This window comes from Hyposmocoma kahamanoa, unplaced genomic scaffold, assembly GCF_003589595.1.
Source record: "Hyposmocoma kahamanoa isolate Upper Pololo Valley unplaced genomic scaffold, ASM358959v1 86, whole genome shotgun sequence".
In the NCBI taxonomy this organism is placed as follows: Eukaryota; Metazoa; Arthropoda; class Insecta; order Lepidoptera; family Cosmopterigidae; genus Hyposmocoma; species Hyposmocoma kahamanoa.
The window spans coordinates 17830888-17850093 of record NW_020654289.1 but is presented as its reverse complement, the minus strand read 5'-3'; the positions used below and the strand labels follow the sequence as shown (position 1 = coordinate 17850093).

The 19206-nt window shown below is 34.8% G+C and overlaps 2 protein-coding genes across 10 annotated transcripts in view; one reads left to right on the top strand and one right to left on the bottom strand.

Moving 5' to 3' along the window:
- LOC113234839 (dmX-like protein 2) overlaps nt 1-19206 on the bottom strand; it is a 114429-nt gene that overhangs the window by 44864 nt on the left and 50359 nt on the right. For all 9 annotated transcript variants that reach the window (XM_026470353.1, XM_026470352.1, XM_026470358.1 and 6 more), the window contains 13 exons: nt 9617-9801; nt 8995-9111; nt 8380-8564; nt 7771-7885; nt 7469-7661; nt 5942-6089; nt 5244-5442; nt 4216-4434; nt 3780-3934; nt 3104-3249; nt 2545-2651; nt 1440-1744; nt 320-604 (listed from right to left, as the gene is read on the bottom strand). In XM_026470353.1, coding sequence (XP_026326138.1) covers nt 320-604; nt 1440-1744; nt 2545-2651; nt 3104-3249; nt 3780-3934; nt 4216-4434; nt 5244-5442; nt 5942-6089; nt 7469-7661; nt 7771-7885; nt 8380-8564; nt 8995-9111; nt 9617-9801 — 2359 coding nt within the window. The remainder of the gene's footprint in view (nt 1-319; nt 605-1439; nt 1745-2544; nt 2652-3103; nt 3250-3779; nt 3935-4215; nt 4435-5243; nt 5443-5941; nt 6090-7468; nt 7662-7770; nt 7886-8379; nt 8565-8994; nt 9112-9616; nt 9802-19206) is intronic.
- Nucleotides 11768-13037, top strand: LOC113234840. Its single transcript, XM_026470362.1, has 3 exons — nt 11768-12095; nt 12212-12531; nt 12621-13037. Exons 1-3 carry the CDS (start codon nt 12042-12044, stop codon nt 12955-12957), a joined length of 711 nt encoding a protein of 236 aa, XP_026326147.1. The 5' UTR covers nt 11768-12041; the 3' UTR covers nt 12958-13037.

Sequence of the window (19206 nt, the reverse complement as noted above, 5' to 3'; positions counted from 1 at the left end):
TTATGTATTTGATTCGCAGAAAATTTACTGCTAATTAATAATTTTCAGAAAAAATCTGAAAAATTGGAAAAATATAATTCGAATTATTTAGAATGAACTATAAAATAAAATTGTATAAACATCATTTTCACAAGTTCTCATAACAGAGTGAAATGTGGAGAAATATAGGAAACATATTCAGATTTCTTTTTAATTACATTTTTTCAAAATGGATTTTTTGGAAATTCAAGATTGAAATTTTTTCTACGACCCAACACTACTGGGTACAGTTAATGAACGTTTTCATAAATCTCAATGTGTCTAATTCCACCTGACTCACCTTCAAGTTAGCCTGCGCAAGATCACTAGAAACAGGCGTAAACAACAAAACTCTGGACCCCACGGCGACCGTTAATATGTGTGATCCATCTTCCTTAGATACCCAGTCCAATTGCACTAAATGTTTTTGCGTCAAAGGGCATGTATTTCCATTCTCCATGATGCTTTTGCGTAAAGACTGGAGAGTACTGAACGAAGGTACAGCAAGGAGACCGGCCGATTTGCCTGTGTCGCCCTCGCCGTTGCGGTTGCCGCGACTATCTTCCGATGAGAATGTTTGTAGAACCTGTGAGGGTGGAACAATTGATTAGATTTTGTATACTTTTATAATAGTTAACCGAGATAGTAAAAGTAAGTAAATAAATAATGAAATGATAATCTATATACAATATTATAATTAATAACAAATCGTCCCTTATCACACTAACGGACATAATTCACAATTTTTACGAAAACAAATGACGTTATTATTGATACAAAAATCGAATAAACACAAAGCGAAACTCCTTTGAACAGGCTGGATTCGAACTAGCGCCTGTTAGCTAGACCGAGATTAACAGACGTTGGTCAGCTCCGGCCGGGTCTAGTATTTTCACAAAGAATATATGAATATCATGGTAGTAAAACCATTATGGTATTCAATGAAAAGTGAGATCCAATAATGATAAATGAGTGAAGTAACTTTCATAAGTTTATCATACGTGGCGCTGACGGCAAAAAAGTCATTTAATCCCAATATAAAGAGCCGCAACAAGCGCGTAGAGAAATTCGTAAGATTTGCTGACTCAATCTGTAGCTTTGGTAAGAGAGGTGGCCCTGGTGCGGCAACCGACGCTGGTTTGAGTCCAGTCAGATGGATGGATTTTTTTCTTTATATTGTTCGATCTTGATATGAACAATAATAACAAGTGTTTATATCAGAGAATAGAACATGAAATACTGAAGCGAACTATGTAAATCACTTTTTCTGCCAAAATTGTAAGTTACATCCGTCTATTCGTGATAAAGAGGACGAAAAAGTTCATTATATTTCCAACTCCGACTCTGATTTCTAACGTTTACACACTGCATAATAATAAAAACTGCATCCCGTGAAACTTAATCCGTATAAATTTATTCACCTGAGTAAGTCTCTGTTTCTTCTGCATAAACGACGTATCATGCAAATACGAAAGATCAATTTGCGTATCGGCGCTAACGCCGACTCTAGGCAGACTCACATTCCTCAGCGGTATCGTATCTTCGAGCAACCATTCCGCACCGCCAGTGCTTTCACACTCGTATACGCAAACGCATAGATTGACGAAACGAGCGTCAGTTGGGTTGGTTGTAGCATTTGCGCCTTTCGGACGTGTGAACGATCGTCCACATTTGTATGCACATGCTATTCTGCCGGAATACGCAGCACTTATGTGTAGGGGTTGACCTAGAAAGATTTTGTTGAATTTAACATTTTATGTGACTTTTGAAGCAACTTTATTTCGCTTTTCTTTCGACCATGAGAGTTAGTTAGAGTAGCAGTTCAAGGTCCATAGTTGTACAGGGTCAACAATGTTAGAATATGGACAAATATACTCTAAATATACCCTAAATTCGACTTACAACAAATGTCAAAAAAACAAAAATATGATTTTTAGGGTTTTCACCTCAGACTGAATCACAGTTACCACAATTTCAATACTTTTCTCTGAAATTCAACTAGGCTATTGATAGCTAATCTTAAGGTCAATACAAGTTTGAAATCACTAGTAAATGATTTGAAACTAACATAAAAATTACTAGTAATCCCTAATTATTAAATGTATGTATGTAGTAAATAAGAAATCCTACAAGTTAGAGTCAGTTCATAGATTTCATGATAGACCATTACCTATTTAGCAGTAAGTATTAATTGGAATAAAAAAAACTTAATCATTTTATTCATAAACCATACGAATCAATAGTTACTTTGCAAACTTTATAACAAGTGGCCAGGTAAGTATTACTTCCATATAACCCAATTACCTACTTACCTATTTAAATTCTAATTATGCAAGCAAGCGTGGGCAGAGCTAGCGTAATTAATGAGTATTGACTAAAAAATGTTCTTTTCCCTATCGTTGGTTGCCTAGTAACGTTTTGTTATTAAACATGTCCTCGACGTTAAGCATTCTATGTTGAATTTGGCTAGATTATAGCATATCTTGTCTCTAAAGGAGTATGAAATTATAACAAGAGACATCTTACCTGGAATGTCTATAGCAGACTCTTGATCTCTGTTCATCATTTCCCATTCCTTCCACGTATATTCTAAATCACCCATATCGTTTTTATGCACATCACACTTCCAGAACCTGAAAAGGTGCAGCGATCATTAAAGTTTACTAAAGAATATCAACGCGTTTGCTTTGGGCCCTATTTAAATCAGACGGTTTGAAGTTAAAGCTTGTTTATAGTAGGATCTACATTTTGAATCGATTGTAATATCACCTTGCCCTAATAAAAAAAAACTTACAACTGAAATTTTATTTTCGTTTAACATGGTCTTTGCCCCCACACAAATGAACAAATATACCTCTTGTCCACTTTGAATAAATTTAGTTTTAAATGATTTAATAAAGGTATATGCGTACGTGTGAGCGTTCGGTCGAAAAACTTTAGTTACCTGTAGGGTATGCTGCTTTCAAACACATTTGAAAACATTTCATAAATTCGCAAGAATTCGGTAAAATTTTTGAGATACAACGCCATTTCTATATTCATCGGGACACTTTACACAGTGAACGTGTTAAGTGTATTCACATACCTCAATGTACTATCAGAACATGCAGTAGCCAATATGTAAGGCGCCAGGCAAGCTGGGTAAATGGAAGCGGAGCTGAGGTGACCGGCTGCCGGCGCCGCATGTATCACGTCCACTCCGTCGGGTAAGGCCAGCGGACATTCGCATATCTGAAGCAATATATCAATATATATATTAATGCAATATATCATTGACAAAAATTCTCTTGGAAGTATCCCCTCGCCAATCTGTGTATTACGTAAAGGTAAAGAACTTGACTTGTGATTTGTGTGTGTATGTGTGCGTCAAAGTAATATTTAAATATGTTTACTAAATATGTTTGAATGTCCCTTTTGAATTTTTTAATAATTTCTAAATTATTTGCCTCCGGTAAACAGTAAGAGTTTTATTCTATTTCATTTTCTATCACAACTTTATTTCTGTTTACCGACTGTGTTATTGCCGAGAGGGGAAGCCAGGAGTGCCATAGCACTGGGCTTACCTGGTTTGGGCTATCTCCCATATCTAAGCTCTATGTTCAATCATGTACTTATATTTTGTAGTTGTTGGGAGATAATAAATGATATTGAAATGAAAATTATTATTATTATAATTAAGCCACTCGCTATGGTATAGTCTGTCAGAAGTTAGCTCATCCAATAACGGAGACTATACACACTAACAATAGAGATAAATGTACCTTCTTGGTGGATATCGAGATATGAGCGTGCGCAGGCGCGGGTTGGGGCGCGCGGTCATTGTCCATTGAGACGGAGTTCTTGCGCGACTCAGTACCTTCGTCCTCCTGCACTAGTGCGCTGTCCGGCACGTACATCATACTGTTTGTAAGGTCATCTGTAAAGTATGTAAGCGCTAAGAGGGTAATAAAGGAAGGAATGACCTTGGAATCGATCCATCTAGGGAGTGTTACGAGTAACCTGTACAAAATCACTATAGAGGAAAACCAACGCTTTAAGTCGCAAAGATCCAAAGGTCACTGCCACTGCTCCCGTCCCCTGAGACAAGTTGACAAGTCTCCTGTGCCTGTAATTTCACCAGCACCATTCCCCTTTAAAGCGGGAACGCAGTAATGCCTGTGATACTTAAATAAGTGGAAATAGAAACTAAATCTATACCATTTGGGTCAGCTTGCGAAGACACAGTAAGCCGCCACATGTGCACCGTGCTTCCAGCGTCAGTTCTTTCCAAAACCACAATGTAGAAAGGTTCGTTGAACACTGCTGCTTTGCGCAGATCTACTATCGCTTCAAGCCCAGCTTCTGTTATTGTGTTGAGTTGATCAGACCCTTCTACACCTGAATCCGCGCTGTCTGTGTCGGGAGAGGCACGTTCCCCTATAAAAAGAACTTGGTTAATAAGAAAAAAACATCCAGGGCATGAAAAAGTAAGAGGTAAAGGAAGTGGACGACATAATATCTTTATTATACAGGTGCCAGACAATGTTGTCAAAATTTATTATTAAATGTCCAAACGCGTATGACGCCTATTATATTGATGCGAGCAATTCTTGATACAAAATGTACGAACGGAGCGCATTCTGACATCCAACAAGATATATCTCATAATGATAAATATCTAATTGAGGCGCAATAGTGGTGTAACCCACATAATTTTTTTTTCTATAATATGACTTTAAATCATAATTTCCCAAAGTGGTCCCTACCGCCCATGGGCGCTGAAAAGTCCTAGTGGGGTGGTAGAGGCCTCGGGAGCGATTGGGAGGTGTTGATGCTGTCCAGGGGGTGCGACTGCATTTGAAAAAAAACCTGAATTGTACAAACTACACTACAAATATATTTTTTTCCTTGTGATTTTTTGTGTTAATTTAATATAAAAAATACGTGTTGTTGTCGAATTTTTTTTATCTTGCGTAAGCGGGGTCAAAAAGTTTGGGAACCTATGCTTAAATGATACTTAAGCGCATAATTATATTTGGATGCTATTTCTTATGTTTAGAAATATTTAATTACCAATTTTTTAATACACGAAAATAGCATCGAAATATAAAATAATTATGTGCTATAGAAAAAAAATTGAACGTCGGTTACACCACTATTGGTTACACGATGATAGTCTCTATTATCTGCGACCCGATTTCGTGTTTCAACGAATTGCAGTAAGGGTTACGTCTTCAATATATTACCAGTAATAAGTTGTTGCTGGAACACATGTAACAACTGCGTGTTATGCCAATCGTGAGTCGCGTCCGCTATAGCGTGTAACTGTATGATTGCGCCTGGTCGCGCTGTTGACTGTTGCGACACTATCTTTATGCGGTCGTGGAGGGGAACGCCGCCGCCTTCTTCCAGTGTTGAGTCCGATGACATTGACATTGTATCGTGCTAAAGAGCGGGAGAGAGAATAGTAATATTAGTATAAGTGACTGTAGTATCTTTATTTCCTTCATATTCATTGCAAAAAGTGTGGAACAAAGGTAGAAAATTGTAAATAGTTGAAAATAAGTAAAAAGTGTGTGCTATCGTTTTCTTTTTTTTATGTGCCAGACAACCACGTCAATTGCCTGATCTCAATCTAGGGAATTCCTTGTACTAAGAATGAGTACCAGAGCAACGGAATTCATTGGGGTGGCACTTTACAGAACACCCAGACCAGAACCAATTTAGAAAAGTTCATTTCCCAATTTGGTCCTACCGGAAATCGAACCTGGGACAAGAGGTCTAGTGCCCACAGTATAAACCGTTAGACCACCTAGATTGTCTCATTCCCAACCATGTGTTTAGAAATATTTCATTCTTTAAAATATTTTGAAAATACAACAATTTATGAATTAAGAACAAAGACATCAAATAAAATGCTAAAACAACTACCTACGACACTCACCATGACATCTTTATGGCGTCGTTCCGAAGTAGCAATTTCAGCGAGCAAAGTTCTCGCGTCTATCACCGCCTGAAACACTCGTAAGCTTTCGCCGTCACTGGCCACAAAACAAGCCGATGGCGAATTTGAGAGGTTTCCGAGTGTAGTGCTGTAAATGACGAAGTACCGTCAGATTAATTTGTAAGACGCTTTAAAACTGAGCAAGGGCGCTTTCAAATTAGACGCTTGTAGAAGCAGTGGCGCGGCAGCTGCGTCAGTAGCGCTTCAGTGATTTTTGGTTCACTAATTGTGTCTGCAAAAGTGGCGCTGCAACTGAGCTTCTAAATATTGTATGAAAATTAGTAGGGGGCAGCTGCAGCGCCATAATGGTGCAAGTGCAGCGTTTCTATAAGCGTCTAATTTGAAGGCGATCAGAGACATATTCTACTTAATTTTTAAGGCAACATTCTGCACTAAGCGTAATACTATTTATATACAGAGTGTCCACGTCTACGCAACAAGAAGGGAAAGTATTTTAAATATTGTAAATAGTATATTTTGCTTCATGAAGGCATTATTTTATTTTTAATAGTAAGTAAAACTGCATTCAAAGATTTTTCAAAAGTTGCTTCAATAAGAATTTTTTTTTAAGTAACAGTATTATAAATTAAAGGAACACTGTTCAATTACATATACAATTTATTTAAAAAAGAACCAAACTTGAAATGACTTTTTTTTACATTTGGTCGGTTTAATTACCAGATGAGGTAAGCAACTTTTTAAAAACCCTTTGAATGCAGTATTACTTACCTTAAAAATTAAAATGATGTCTCCATGAAGCAAAATATCCTATTTATAATATTTTAAGTTTCTTTCCCTGCGTGTCGCACAGTCGTCGGACAACCTGTATATGAATGATTGATAGAACTACTCATCGAGCTACAGCTCAAGTCTGTCTTTTTTGAAGACGGAGTATCATGACATTTGCAAGGTTACCATTGTTCATAAAATTTTAAATAGTCATGTAGTTGTTGTCGACAGTTTTATCGATAGATTGTGAGAGAAGGTAAAATTTTGCCAAAAATGTCTGAATTGTGAATGTTACGTTTCTTATTTTGACAATTGGTAATTCTTGTTCATATATTATAACAAGAACAGGCGGACTTGGTTATATTAAAATATAAAACTTTAAATATGTCTCCTTTGTATTTTAGACAGTTCTAAATGCAGTGTAAGAATGTAAGAACTTACAAAGATTGACAATTATTCAAATTAACCTGTACCACTTTGATTGGATGAATAACGGGCCGATAATGATTCGAATGACACAAATTCGGCTATTTATTGCATAAGCATAACCAACATTCTGTCCATAGTCGACAGAATGCTTATCGATTGCAATCACTAGCTGCTTGTAAGCGGGCAACACTTTTGCGCAATGAACCGTCATTTTACTCCATCTTCAAAAAAGACAGACTATAGATGCAACGTGTTAGTCGCGAGAGGGAAGATAAGCGATACAAAATAATATTGATTAGTCTCTCCTACCTTGGTAATAAAGTAGGTAACCACGCTACATTGCTGAACGCCGACAGATGCGGCGAATTAACTCGAGCGAGCTCGGATACTCCGCCCGACTTGCCCAGTGGTCCTACGCACTCCACTCGCCACATGATCAGTTCTGAGCATAGACCGCCCAATGGTGTTTCCTCGTCTTTTTGGAGCGTGTTTCTTTCATTATCTGAAGAAAGAAAATGTATCAAATCTAATGAACGTTTTAATTTCATGATAATAGAATCCATACATCTTTTCTTAATATAATTCTTTATGCATTAGTAAATAAAACTCACCTGAGATATTATGATGGCTAGTAGTAAGCAATAACGGTAATACTGGATGGCATGTGATGTCATTAACCCTAAACCTATGGCCGGACGCTCTCGAAGCGTGGCCAATAGACAGCACCTAAAAAAATATTTGAAACAAGTTTTTTAGGATTACGTATCACTGAAAAGTCAATCATTAACTTCTTTCTGGTTCTCTCTCAAACTTTTACAAACTTTAATATTTATTTTATTGAATATCATGTTACTACGATGATATTAATATGTTTTTGTGGAATACTCCATTAGTTTGTTATTGATACAAAGATCAAGCAACACAAAGAAAAAAATCCTTCGACCTGACTGGATTCGAATCAGCGGCTGTCGCCAAACCAGGGCCACGACTCTTACCAACTAAGCTACAGACCGAGGCAGCAGATCTAAAGAATTTCTATATGTGCTTGAAGGATCACTACCAATCAGAGGGTACTTTAAGCATGGATCCACAAAGGATTAGATAGTTACTTAGAAAGTCCTTAAACGAATCTATTGAATTTTATTATTAGTAAAATAATTTGTGTTGCCAAAAAAATATTTACAAATATATAGAAGCTTAAAAATGAAAACTTCATTCACCTGAGAAAACTTTGACTTGTCATCAAAGGTAAGCTGCCAAAGATTGAGTGTTCCATTAGTGTGGTTGGTGACCATTGAAATGACAGGCGCAGAGTCCAACACGTCCCCTTCTTGATTCTCTCCCAGGTCTTCCGCGACCACGCTTGTCTTTCTTTGCATTTCATTGTTGTTTTCTTCGCGAGCGCCTAGATGTAAAACAACAGTCTTTCTTTAGTATCGAGTTCTTAGGTTTTCGCGATTGTTACACATAGGAAATGAAACAATTTTTCCGGATTTAAATCGCGTATATTTGTTTTTTCAAACAAACCGACGTTTCGGGCCCTTTACAGGTCCCATGGTCACGGTTGACTCAACTCGGTTCAGTCAACCGTGACCAACGTCTTTCGTTAGGTTTCCATCGTGATTTCAACTCAGGATTATTTATGTTCCCAGATTATACACAAATTCTATTTGGATTCGTTAATCTATCAAAGTATGATGGACAACTAACAAACATTACAAATATATCTCCAAACATCAATATTATTAGAGAATTTAGTAAGATAAGATGCAAGGAAAACCAGAAATGGTTCGACAAGATGGCTAAGATTTTATTACCATGAATTATCAACTTACCATTTTCTTGAGGTTCATTGTGTTCCTCATTTGGAAGCCATTCGTTCTCTTCTTTCTCTTCCTGTACACTTGCTAGAGGAGTGGTGACTGTTTCAGATTGCTGTAGGTGAGGTTGACCTAGCACGTAAAAACATCTTTTTCATTTATTTTTGAAATGTGTGTAAAATTTTCATAAAGTACGGACAATGGCACATCAGACTACACATTTTTGTTCGAAAATCGCCTCCAGCGCAACGGAAAAAGATACGTGAAAGTGTAGCTAGATGTGCTGGCGTGTGTACATTACATTTATTTGTTCTTAGCTTTTATTCTGCTTTATATCATTTTTTATGTAAAATGTGAGGCAAACGAGCAGAAGAGTCGTTGGATTGAAGGTGGTCATCGCCGCTTATTGACATTTGCAACTCCATCGCTAAATTTACTCTTTAAATTGTACATACATATATATCGAGTTCTTAGGTTTTCGCGATTGTTACACATAGGAAATGAAACTATTTTTCCAGGTTTAAATCGCGTAAAAACTTAAAACTTGTTCGGAAACATTATTTCCTTGAATAGTATTGCGGTGAATAAGCGTTAAAACAGGTACATGGAGTAGAACAGGTGTAAAGAGACAATATACCTGGCATGACGGGTTTAGTCCGATGCCGTACATAGAGCGGTTGCGCGGCGGCATGGTATAGCGCAGCGGGGGTGCACATCGTGGTAGCGTCGCCCAGCGGAAACGCCGATGGTATTCGAGCTGAGAACGATACTTGAGCTTGTCGGATTGCTCCGGCTTGGAGTTCATCTAACCACTCGCAGACCCTGTTTGTAAACGTAATATGAATTTGCGATATTATATTTATAAGACGTCCCAAAGTAGAAAGTCACAGGGCCCATCAATACTAAAATAAACAAATAGTAATTTCGCGCGCCATTTCAGAACAGAAACTGGATTAAACAACAGTATTGAATGAGATCAATATTCAGGGTGGTCAATTTATAGTGATCCAAAAATTTTGTTTTTGTCAAGGACATGTCAAGGATTCATTTAAACGCAATGTATGTTCCGCGAAAACCAGTAGTTTAGAAGTTGACTTTTTTTCTCAAAATGCCTCTTTTTGTCTTGGAAACCACTAGATTGAAAATCGAATCACTAAATCGAATCAAATTTGGTGAGATTATTCCCAAATAGTTATTAATGTTAATGGTAAGAATAATTGTTTAAGGATGACTAATGATCAATATCAACCTGCAAAACAAGACAACAAAAAACAAAACTGAGAAAAAACATAACTATCAAACTACTGATTTTCGCGGAGGTCCGCGACAATCAGTAGTTAAATAGTTTGCGTTTATATGGATGTCCTTGACAAAAAAAAAATTGCGCCATTATAAATTTACCACCCTGTATATTTGTAATCTTATTAATTGCAACGTTTTTATTGCACTTTTTCGTTTTTAGCGCCTTTTTAAAGACATATTTAATTACTGACAATGTTTTTATACTAGTTGAGAGTACAAAGCTTTCTCATATTATGCATCATTCTAGTCTAACTAAAGTACCGGCACGCTGTGATGGCCGTTTTGATGCTTGGTCGCTCGTCAAGTTTCGTATCAATTCATAACTACGTTGAAGGAGCTAATTGATGTACATATACTCGACGATGTATACTGTTGTAAATAGTGACTTGCAGTAAAATTTACGGATGTATAATTTTACGACACAACTACACAGAAAAAAAGGATTTCTACTAATAAGAAAGAGCAATTTCTCAAAATATTTGCTAATTCTGAAAACATATTTATTTAAAGTAATAAAATATTGTCATTACAAAGATACTGCTTATCTTTTTCTAATACAATTTTACTCTTAACTTTATTCTAACTTTGAGACAAATACGTTCACTTCAAGATTTTATTTCATTTCTAATCAATTAATTGGACATTACTTACATCAAGAAATTTTTTCCTCTTACATCAAATCTAAATAATCTCAAATGAATCCCCAATTTCTTGGATGTATTTTAAGAAAATATTTTCTTAGGCAAAAAAAAAGTTATTTTGCTAATAAGAGTAATATTCTAAATTCGAGAATACATTTTTTATGGCAACATTTTGCTTTGTCATTTTCAATCATGTCGTGACATGTTGAAAACGCGCGCGCTCCGTCTCCGTGGCCGTGGTATCTGCGATTGAAGAAGCCATCCATAAATCAATAGCCAAATATTTAAAATGTGAAGCAAAGTGAACTATACTTACTTAGTTTTACTTGAAATCTTAAAAAGGTAAGGCAAGGAGAATAAAATCTTAAAAAGGAACTGATTTTTCTATTTGTTGTTTGTGGAAACAGTAATGGATTCGTTGAAAGAACTTTTGGAATCGTGGAATATACCAGAAGTTGTAGTGACCAATTTTATTGGTGAGTGATTTGATGTTATTATGAATTAATTGTGTAAGTATTACATTTTTATGCGCATGATGATATTTTGTACGTAACGTTGAATGTAAGCGTAAAATGGAGGGATCTTAGACGAACTTTTCCTAGAAATAGGTATACAGTATACTTAAACATGGGATTATTTAATTTATGAGTTTTTATGTAAATAATCTCTGTTTAGAATCCCGATTTAATGTCGTCATTGTTTATTAAAAATAATGTATCTACCTTTGAAATGCGTGACTTCGACAATTAGCATTTTACAATAGAAACTAACTTTTAACTGCCTCTGTGGCGGTTACCTTGCCGGACTGCCACGCAGAGGTCCCAGGTTCGATTCCTGGGCCGGGAGAAATATTTATACGGCCTACATTTATTTCTCTCGTGAGTTTGGGTGCAGTTTGTGGTTGTCTATGTGTGTGTTCATGGCACCCGCGACACAGGGTTTCCCTAGTGCGGGGTATATTCAGTGTATGTGTTATTAAACTAGAAGTAAAATACATAAAAAGATATTTGATTTAATTTGACTTTATTTACAAACTTGACTACTTTTGCAGAGAATGGTATAACGATTGAACATTTCCCCAAATTAAAACTAGACAATTTGAAAGAATTATGCCCACATATGGGGACTAGACTATCTTTAGAGGAAAAGATAGGGGAGCTTATTACTGCACAGGTGAGGGACCTGTATGTTTAAGTTAAAAAATTTAGTTGAAAGTGCTTTCATACTGACTATCTTAACATAGCTTGACTATAAAATACACAAAATAGTCTATTTTTTTAACTTTACAGGCAACGACAGATGCAGTATCTGAATCAACTGATGATCAAGTCATTATTACTCCCACCTCCAGTAAATTTGAGACAAGCACCAGTGATGCCGGTTTATTAGTTTCATTAGATGAACTACAAGTGGTCGACGTCTTGGAAACAACCAAAAGTGTATCTAGAAAAACATTTCCACATTTTGATTTGGAGACACTACTGCATACGTCAGCAGGTGGCAATAGTATTTTAAAATACTATGAAACATATGGTTTTCTCAATAATACCAAGAGAAACCAGTTGACCGATATAATTATAAAACATATATACACATACATTGTCAATTAGTAAGTATATACTGTATATATTAGTAAGTATATACTGTGTTCTGATTACTTTTACACTTCCAAATAATACATCACTAAAATTTTTTTAGCCGGATAACCTATGAAGAATATAATATTATATCTGCGAAAATAATATCACTGTTTCCAAAGGAGTCAATAGGCACTTATTTTACCAAACCTATAAAAAAAAATAATTCATTTAATGGACGTTCTACAGTAGCACGAGGAAAATTGGTGGACAAAGTCCGTAACCTTCTGTATAAATATGGAGACCACACACACAAGCGACAATCTGGCACTCTAGAAAATGCTCCACCGTTTAAAAGACAGTATATTCAAGGTTTGCAAGGTAATTTTTTTTTAAATGGGCTTGCAATTAAACCCACTGACTTTCACTGGGTTAAAGCAATTTATGAACCTATTTAGGTATTTGAGAGTAGGTATTCTAAGTCGCATCATTCTGGGTATTTAATACAGGTAAATGTAACTCTAAATCCTCTGTAAGTGGGCCCCATTTACAGTAGTCCAAAAATTTTTCTACATATAGGAGTAACAACCCATTTAAAATAAACATTAGTTTAGCAAAAATCAATAGCTTAAGTTATGATTTTTTTATGTACTTTCTTGAAAATTTTCTACTCTAGTCAAAAGTTTAAAACTAGTCTATTTTGAAAATTATTCCACTAAATTAATTGAAATTTGGTATTAAAGTAGTAGTAACCATGTAGCTAGCATGCAATGAACCATTTTTGTGTTTGTTCTTAGATTGCTCCGTTATTTTTTAGTCAATTCATGTTCATGAGTTTCTACAATTTTAACTCTCTAATGGTCATAATGTACACAAAAAGAAAATGTTTAAAAACATATGTATAGAGAACTTCTGATAAATAGATAGGTTTGAGAATAATTTCATGTAAATCTGAGCTGAACCAATGTTTTCTTTTGAGAAATTAAGTTAAAATTGTTTGAATAACGATTATGATACTGGTGGTGGTTTTAATGACTAGAGTAGAAAATATTGAAAAAGTATGGATGGTAACGTATCAAGTTACACATTGATGTATCTTGTTCCGTTGCACTGGAGGCGATTTTCAAATAAAAATGTGTGGTCTGATGTGCTATTGAATGTACATAAATAATCATGACTTCTAAACTATTGAATTTTGCTGAACTAATGTTTATTTTCAATAGGTTGTTTTGTTACTATGTCCTCTATCTAAAAAAAATCTATAATATTATTATTATTAGATAGGAACAGGTACTTACGTGGGAAAGGCATTTGTCAGCTGATTGAAATGCAGGTAAATAATGAAAGTCTTACAAAACATTTCAATAAGGATAAAATGAAACACTAACATGATTTTTTTTAGATTTACATTTAAGAGATATACTGTTTCTCAACAATAACACCGAACCATGGGGTGAAGTAATACAAAAATGGAAAGATACATTTAAAGTTCGAAAAGAAAGTGAACACAAGAGCGTTCATGAGTTTCTACAAGACTGGAAAATATTATCAGACCAAAGAAGTGACATATTGGTATGTAATCTGTTTTCATATGTTTTACGTTTTATTTCTGAGCTATCCATCTTGACGCAGACCAATCATTTTGACAACTATGATATTTGTTTTCAGATAAACATTGACTTCGACTTGTTGTATCCAGAAAAAGGGCTGAATTTTTATTTAAATTGGAAAATATTTTTCGAAAAAATTATTGCTTTTAAACCGAACAGAGACGAAAGGATCTTGAACCTTATTGAGTCACTGAAAAATTTAGATAATGATTGTAAGTGTCCGTTTTTAATTTTATAAAGCTTGAGATAGAATTAGTAAAATAAATAATAATAATAATAATAAGAAAATGTTTATTTCAGTAATGCAATTAACTTTACATTAACAGTGGATGGTATCTTCTATTAAGCTTGTCAAGCGTCAGTGTCAGGAGGTACCGCTCTTCCATAGCTATAAATTCACATTTAACATTTTTAACTTAGTCTGTCTGTCCGTCGGTCCGTCTGTCCGTCTGTCCGTCGGTCCGTCCGTCCGTCCGTCCGTCCGTCCGTCCGTCCGTCCGTCCGTCCGTAGCCCGCCCGAAGTCCGTCCGTCCGTCCTTCCGTCCGTCCGTCCGTCCGTCCTTCCGTCCGTCCGTCCGTCCGTCCGTCCGTGTGTCAGTGTGTGCGTGTGTGTCCGTGCGTGCGTGCGTGCGTTCGTCCGTCCGTCCGTCCGATCGATTGGATCGATTGGGCCGATCGATTGAATTGTCTGTTTGCAAATGTTGTATTTACTTGAGGTACTTTTACCACAATGTCTTTCCTTCTTCTCTTCGAAATATTTAGATCTAGTTTAGAGGCTTACGTTGTCTGATTACAGTTTGAGTGGTATAGAGTTTCGCTACAGTGGCTAAATTTGATAGATAAAATTGTATAATATTATTTTCAATTGTTACAGTAACACTTCCTGCTGAGCTTAAAATACTCGCACATCTGGTGCCTCCAAAGGGAAGAATTTCAAAAAAAATTAAGTTCACTACTCAGGAAGCAATTGACTCCTTATATATTTGTGTGCCGGTATGTTTTTTTTAATAGCCCCGCCCTAGGGAAACCCTGTGTCGCGGGTGCCATGGATATACACATAAACAATCACAAATTACACTCAAACTCACGAGAGAAATAAATTTAGGCCATACAAATATTTCTCCCAGCCCGGGAATCGAACCTGGGACCTCTGCGTTGACAGTTCGGCATGGTAACCTTTCGGCCACGGAGGAATTTATATATGTCGACTCATCCGAAGTCCGATATGATTATATAACGAAAAGAGAATAAGTACGTTACGAGAATAATTTCGTTATTCAAACTAAGGCCTGTGTAAAGGCGTTTTGACAATTTATATATCTTATTTCGTTTCGAAAATACAAAATCCAACAACAGTCGATCTGACATTTACAGCGAAGAAGAACAAACGAAATGTACTATGTCCTGAGAACAAGTAGTCTTGCACATATAGATCTTTGTTCTACGGATGAGTAGGTATATATATATATATAAAACTGTCTCCTGTATATAATATATATATATGTATTTTTTGTTTTCAATATTTATGCCTCGTATGCCTCATTTATAATATTACTTTGTGGTAAAGATTGGCTCACAAATCTGTTGTGGCTACTTATTATGTTTCATTATGTACTCTTAATACTATCTTAATTTCTAGAATGCTGGCGATATAGACCAAGTAATCAAAGAACAAAAACAAAAGGCGACAAGCAAGAAATTGTCTGTTCAACCCTATGTTATACTCCAGGGATCTTTGCTAGAGTGTGGTTCACCGTTACTAATAGTAGATGATGTAAGATATCAATTTTTAACCATAACAAAAGCTTTTGATACTCTTTTTTAAACTTTACCATACCTTCAACGTTAGATATCCCAGAGCAGGCGACCATTTATATTTGATCATACAAAGATGTGTATATAATATAGAAACTAAGTACGATAACGTCGTACCGTATATAATTGACGTTTTGAATATGTGATTTAGCTAAACACCACTTTCAAGGTTTCATAAACTCAATCAGAGCAGGGCCCACTCCCAATTGAGTTGTTCATGCTATTCTTTGAAAAAAAAAAAACAGTTTATACACAGACTTTCAATTAGAAAGAATTTTCTTACCACTTCTAACTCAGTTACGACAATTTATGCAACAATAATTGCTACAAGTGATATTTACAATATTGTTAACCTGATCAATCTCCGACTAAAACTCTCTGTGTTTCGCTTATTGTCAAAATGGATTTGAACTGTAATTACTGTCACAAAATACTTCATGATTTTAAGCAATACATTTTTCATTTAGAAACTATCCATAAAATAGGTAACTATTTTGTCTGCCCTTTTGAGAGTTGTAAAAGAACATATGATAAAAAAAATCGTTTTAAAAATCATTTAACAACGTGTTACAATTCAAATCGCAATAGGAATAGTACTTCTTGTGACAATAGTATTAATATCAGTAACTCCATCCTGTCCGAACAAAGTTCATTTCCAAGTACCAATGATACACACCAATCTTTTGACACATCACCGTCGAATGATAAAGACACTGGAAATGAATCTTTTATAAAATCTGTAAAATCATACTTAAATATATTTGTATGCAATTTATATGGGTTTGTTAGTTTACCAAGATCTTTAATACAAACTTTGATAGAATTAGTTCAAACCTTAATCCACAACATCACTTCAAATATACACGAAACAGTTAATAACGAACATATAGATGCCACTAAAAGAAACATTATTGTACTAGAAATGATATTAGCATTACCAGACATATTTAAAGACTACGATACAGAATATAAGCGCTTGAAAAATTTAGTTGACAATGAGTATTATGTAGCCCCTGTAGAAGTAAAGATCGGAACTGTCAAAGATCGACGTAGTGAAAATAATGATGTAACAATGATGCTAAAGGAAAGAAAACTTTACATGACACCACTTAGACAAACATTAAGCAATTTTTTAAACTTACCTGGAGTACTTTCTCACATTCTTAATTATCAACAGATGCTTTTGGACGAGAGTAATGTAAGTAACGGTGATGTGATTCGAAATGTGATTCAAGGATCGTTGTGGAAAGAACTTTCGGCTAATATAGACAAAGATAGTATCGTTATCCCTTTAATTTTGTATTTTGATGATTTTGAAAGTGGCAATGCCCTAGGAAGCCACGCTGGCGAATATAAGTTAGGTGCAGTTTATATTTCTATTGCAACTATTCCGCCAGAACAATCAAGTAGGTTAGAAAATATTTTTGTGACTCAAGTATTTTATTCAAAGGACAGAGTATTTTTTGGCAATGGGGCAATTTTTAACAAATTAATTGAAGAACTTAAGTTTTTAGAAGAAGTTGGCGTTGGTGTTTTATTGTCCAAAAATATCATTACAGTAAAATTTGTATTAATAACTTTATCTGGAGATAACTTAGGACTCCACGGCATATTAGGACTTTTCGAAAGCTTTATGGCTACATATTTCTGCAGGTTTTGTTTGACTACCAAAACTGAATCTGAAACCCAATCGTGTGAATTAAATAATCTACGAATGCCTTCTGAATACAATCAACATGTTGAAAATCGTATAGGAATTAAAGAAATATGTGTTTGGAATAATTTGAAATATTTTCATATTTACAATAATGTTACATGTGATGTGATGCATGATCTTACGGAAGGGGTACTAAGGTATGGAATGGCCCTTGTAATTAGAAGTCTAATAGATAAAGGATATTTCTCACTAGATCATCTGAATTCTAGGATAAAGTACTTTAAGTACAATACTAATGAGAAAAACACACCACCACCAATCAATAATCAACACTTATTAAACAAAAGTTTAACTATATCTGCTTCTGAAATGTTATGCCTTACAAGAAATTTTGCTTTTGTGGTTGGAGATTTAGTTGAAAATAACGACCCCGTTTGGAACTATTATTTAATATTATTGGAAATAACAAATGTTCTCACTTCACATTCGTTTACTTCAGACCTAATAGATTACTTAAAAAGTATTATTGAAGAACATCACCAGCAATACCTTAATTTATTTCAAAGTAAATTAAAACCCAAACATCATTTCCTTATTCATTACCCTACAATTATAAAAAAAATTGGGCCGCCTATACTTATAAGTGCTTTTAAATACGAAGCGAAACACAAAGAGTTAAAAAAGGTTTGTCAGTCAATAACATCACGAAAAGATCTTCCTCAATCTGTTATGAAACGTTGTCAACTAAAACAAAGTTTTCGATATGCAACTGAGAAAGGTTTGACGGATAATCTTTTGTATGGTAAATATGAATTTGATGAAGGCCACTGTGGTGCAGACAATTGCATTTATGTTGATTGGTGTGAATTAAACGGAATTAGGTATACCGTAAATAATGTTTTGCTACAAGATATAATTGAGGATATTCCCAAATATTATATTGTTAACAAAATAATGATTAATCATTGTACTAATGACATATTATTTAAATGTTTTTCTTTAGATATTGTTCATTATAATGCTCATTTCAGAGCATATAAAGTAATACAAACAACACGTAGTCGTACTATTGCGTATGTAGACTTGTACACAAATTTAATTTCTGTACTGTATAAAGTAAAATTGGATTCCTATGTTAAAGTTGATTTTTGATGTATATTATATTGTACTGTGATGTCGACAAAACGAGTACGTGCAAATCCAAAGCTATTTCAGTGTTATGAGTAGGTACAGTCGCTGTATGAAGATTTATTATTTTGATTTCGGCTGTTTTAGTGTGATTGTTTAAATTATTCAGAAGGGTTGTTGCAGTGCAAATTTATATAAAATAAGTAAGTTACGTAAACAAGCCCTAAGGTTTATTGAATTATGGTTTGTCACACATATATGCACATATGTATGTAGGGACACGAATTTTATTTCTGTGAGTTTTAATTTAATTTTCTATGTTAAAGTTTTTCATGTCAATAATTCATTTTGTATTTTACTAATATTATGCCAGTATTGTATACGTGTACGAAAAATAAACGTTTTTTAATTTATTTCCTAAATAATCTTTTTATTATTTAAGTCGTTTTGTGTCAAGTATTTTAAGCCTGCAATTTTATTTTGTTTAAATTTGTGAA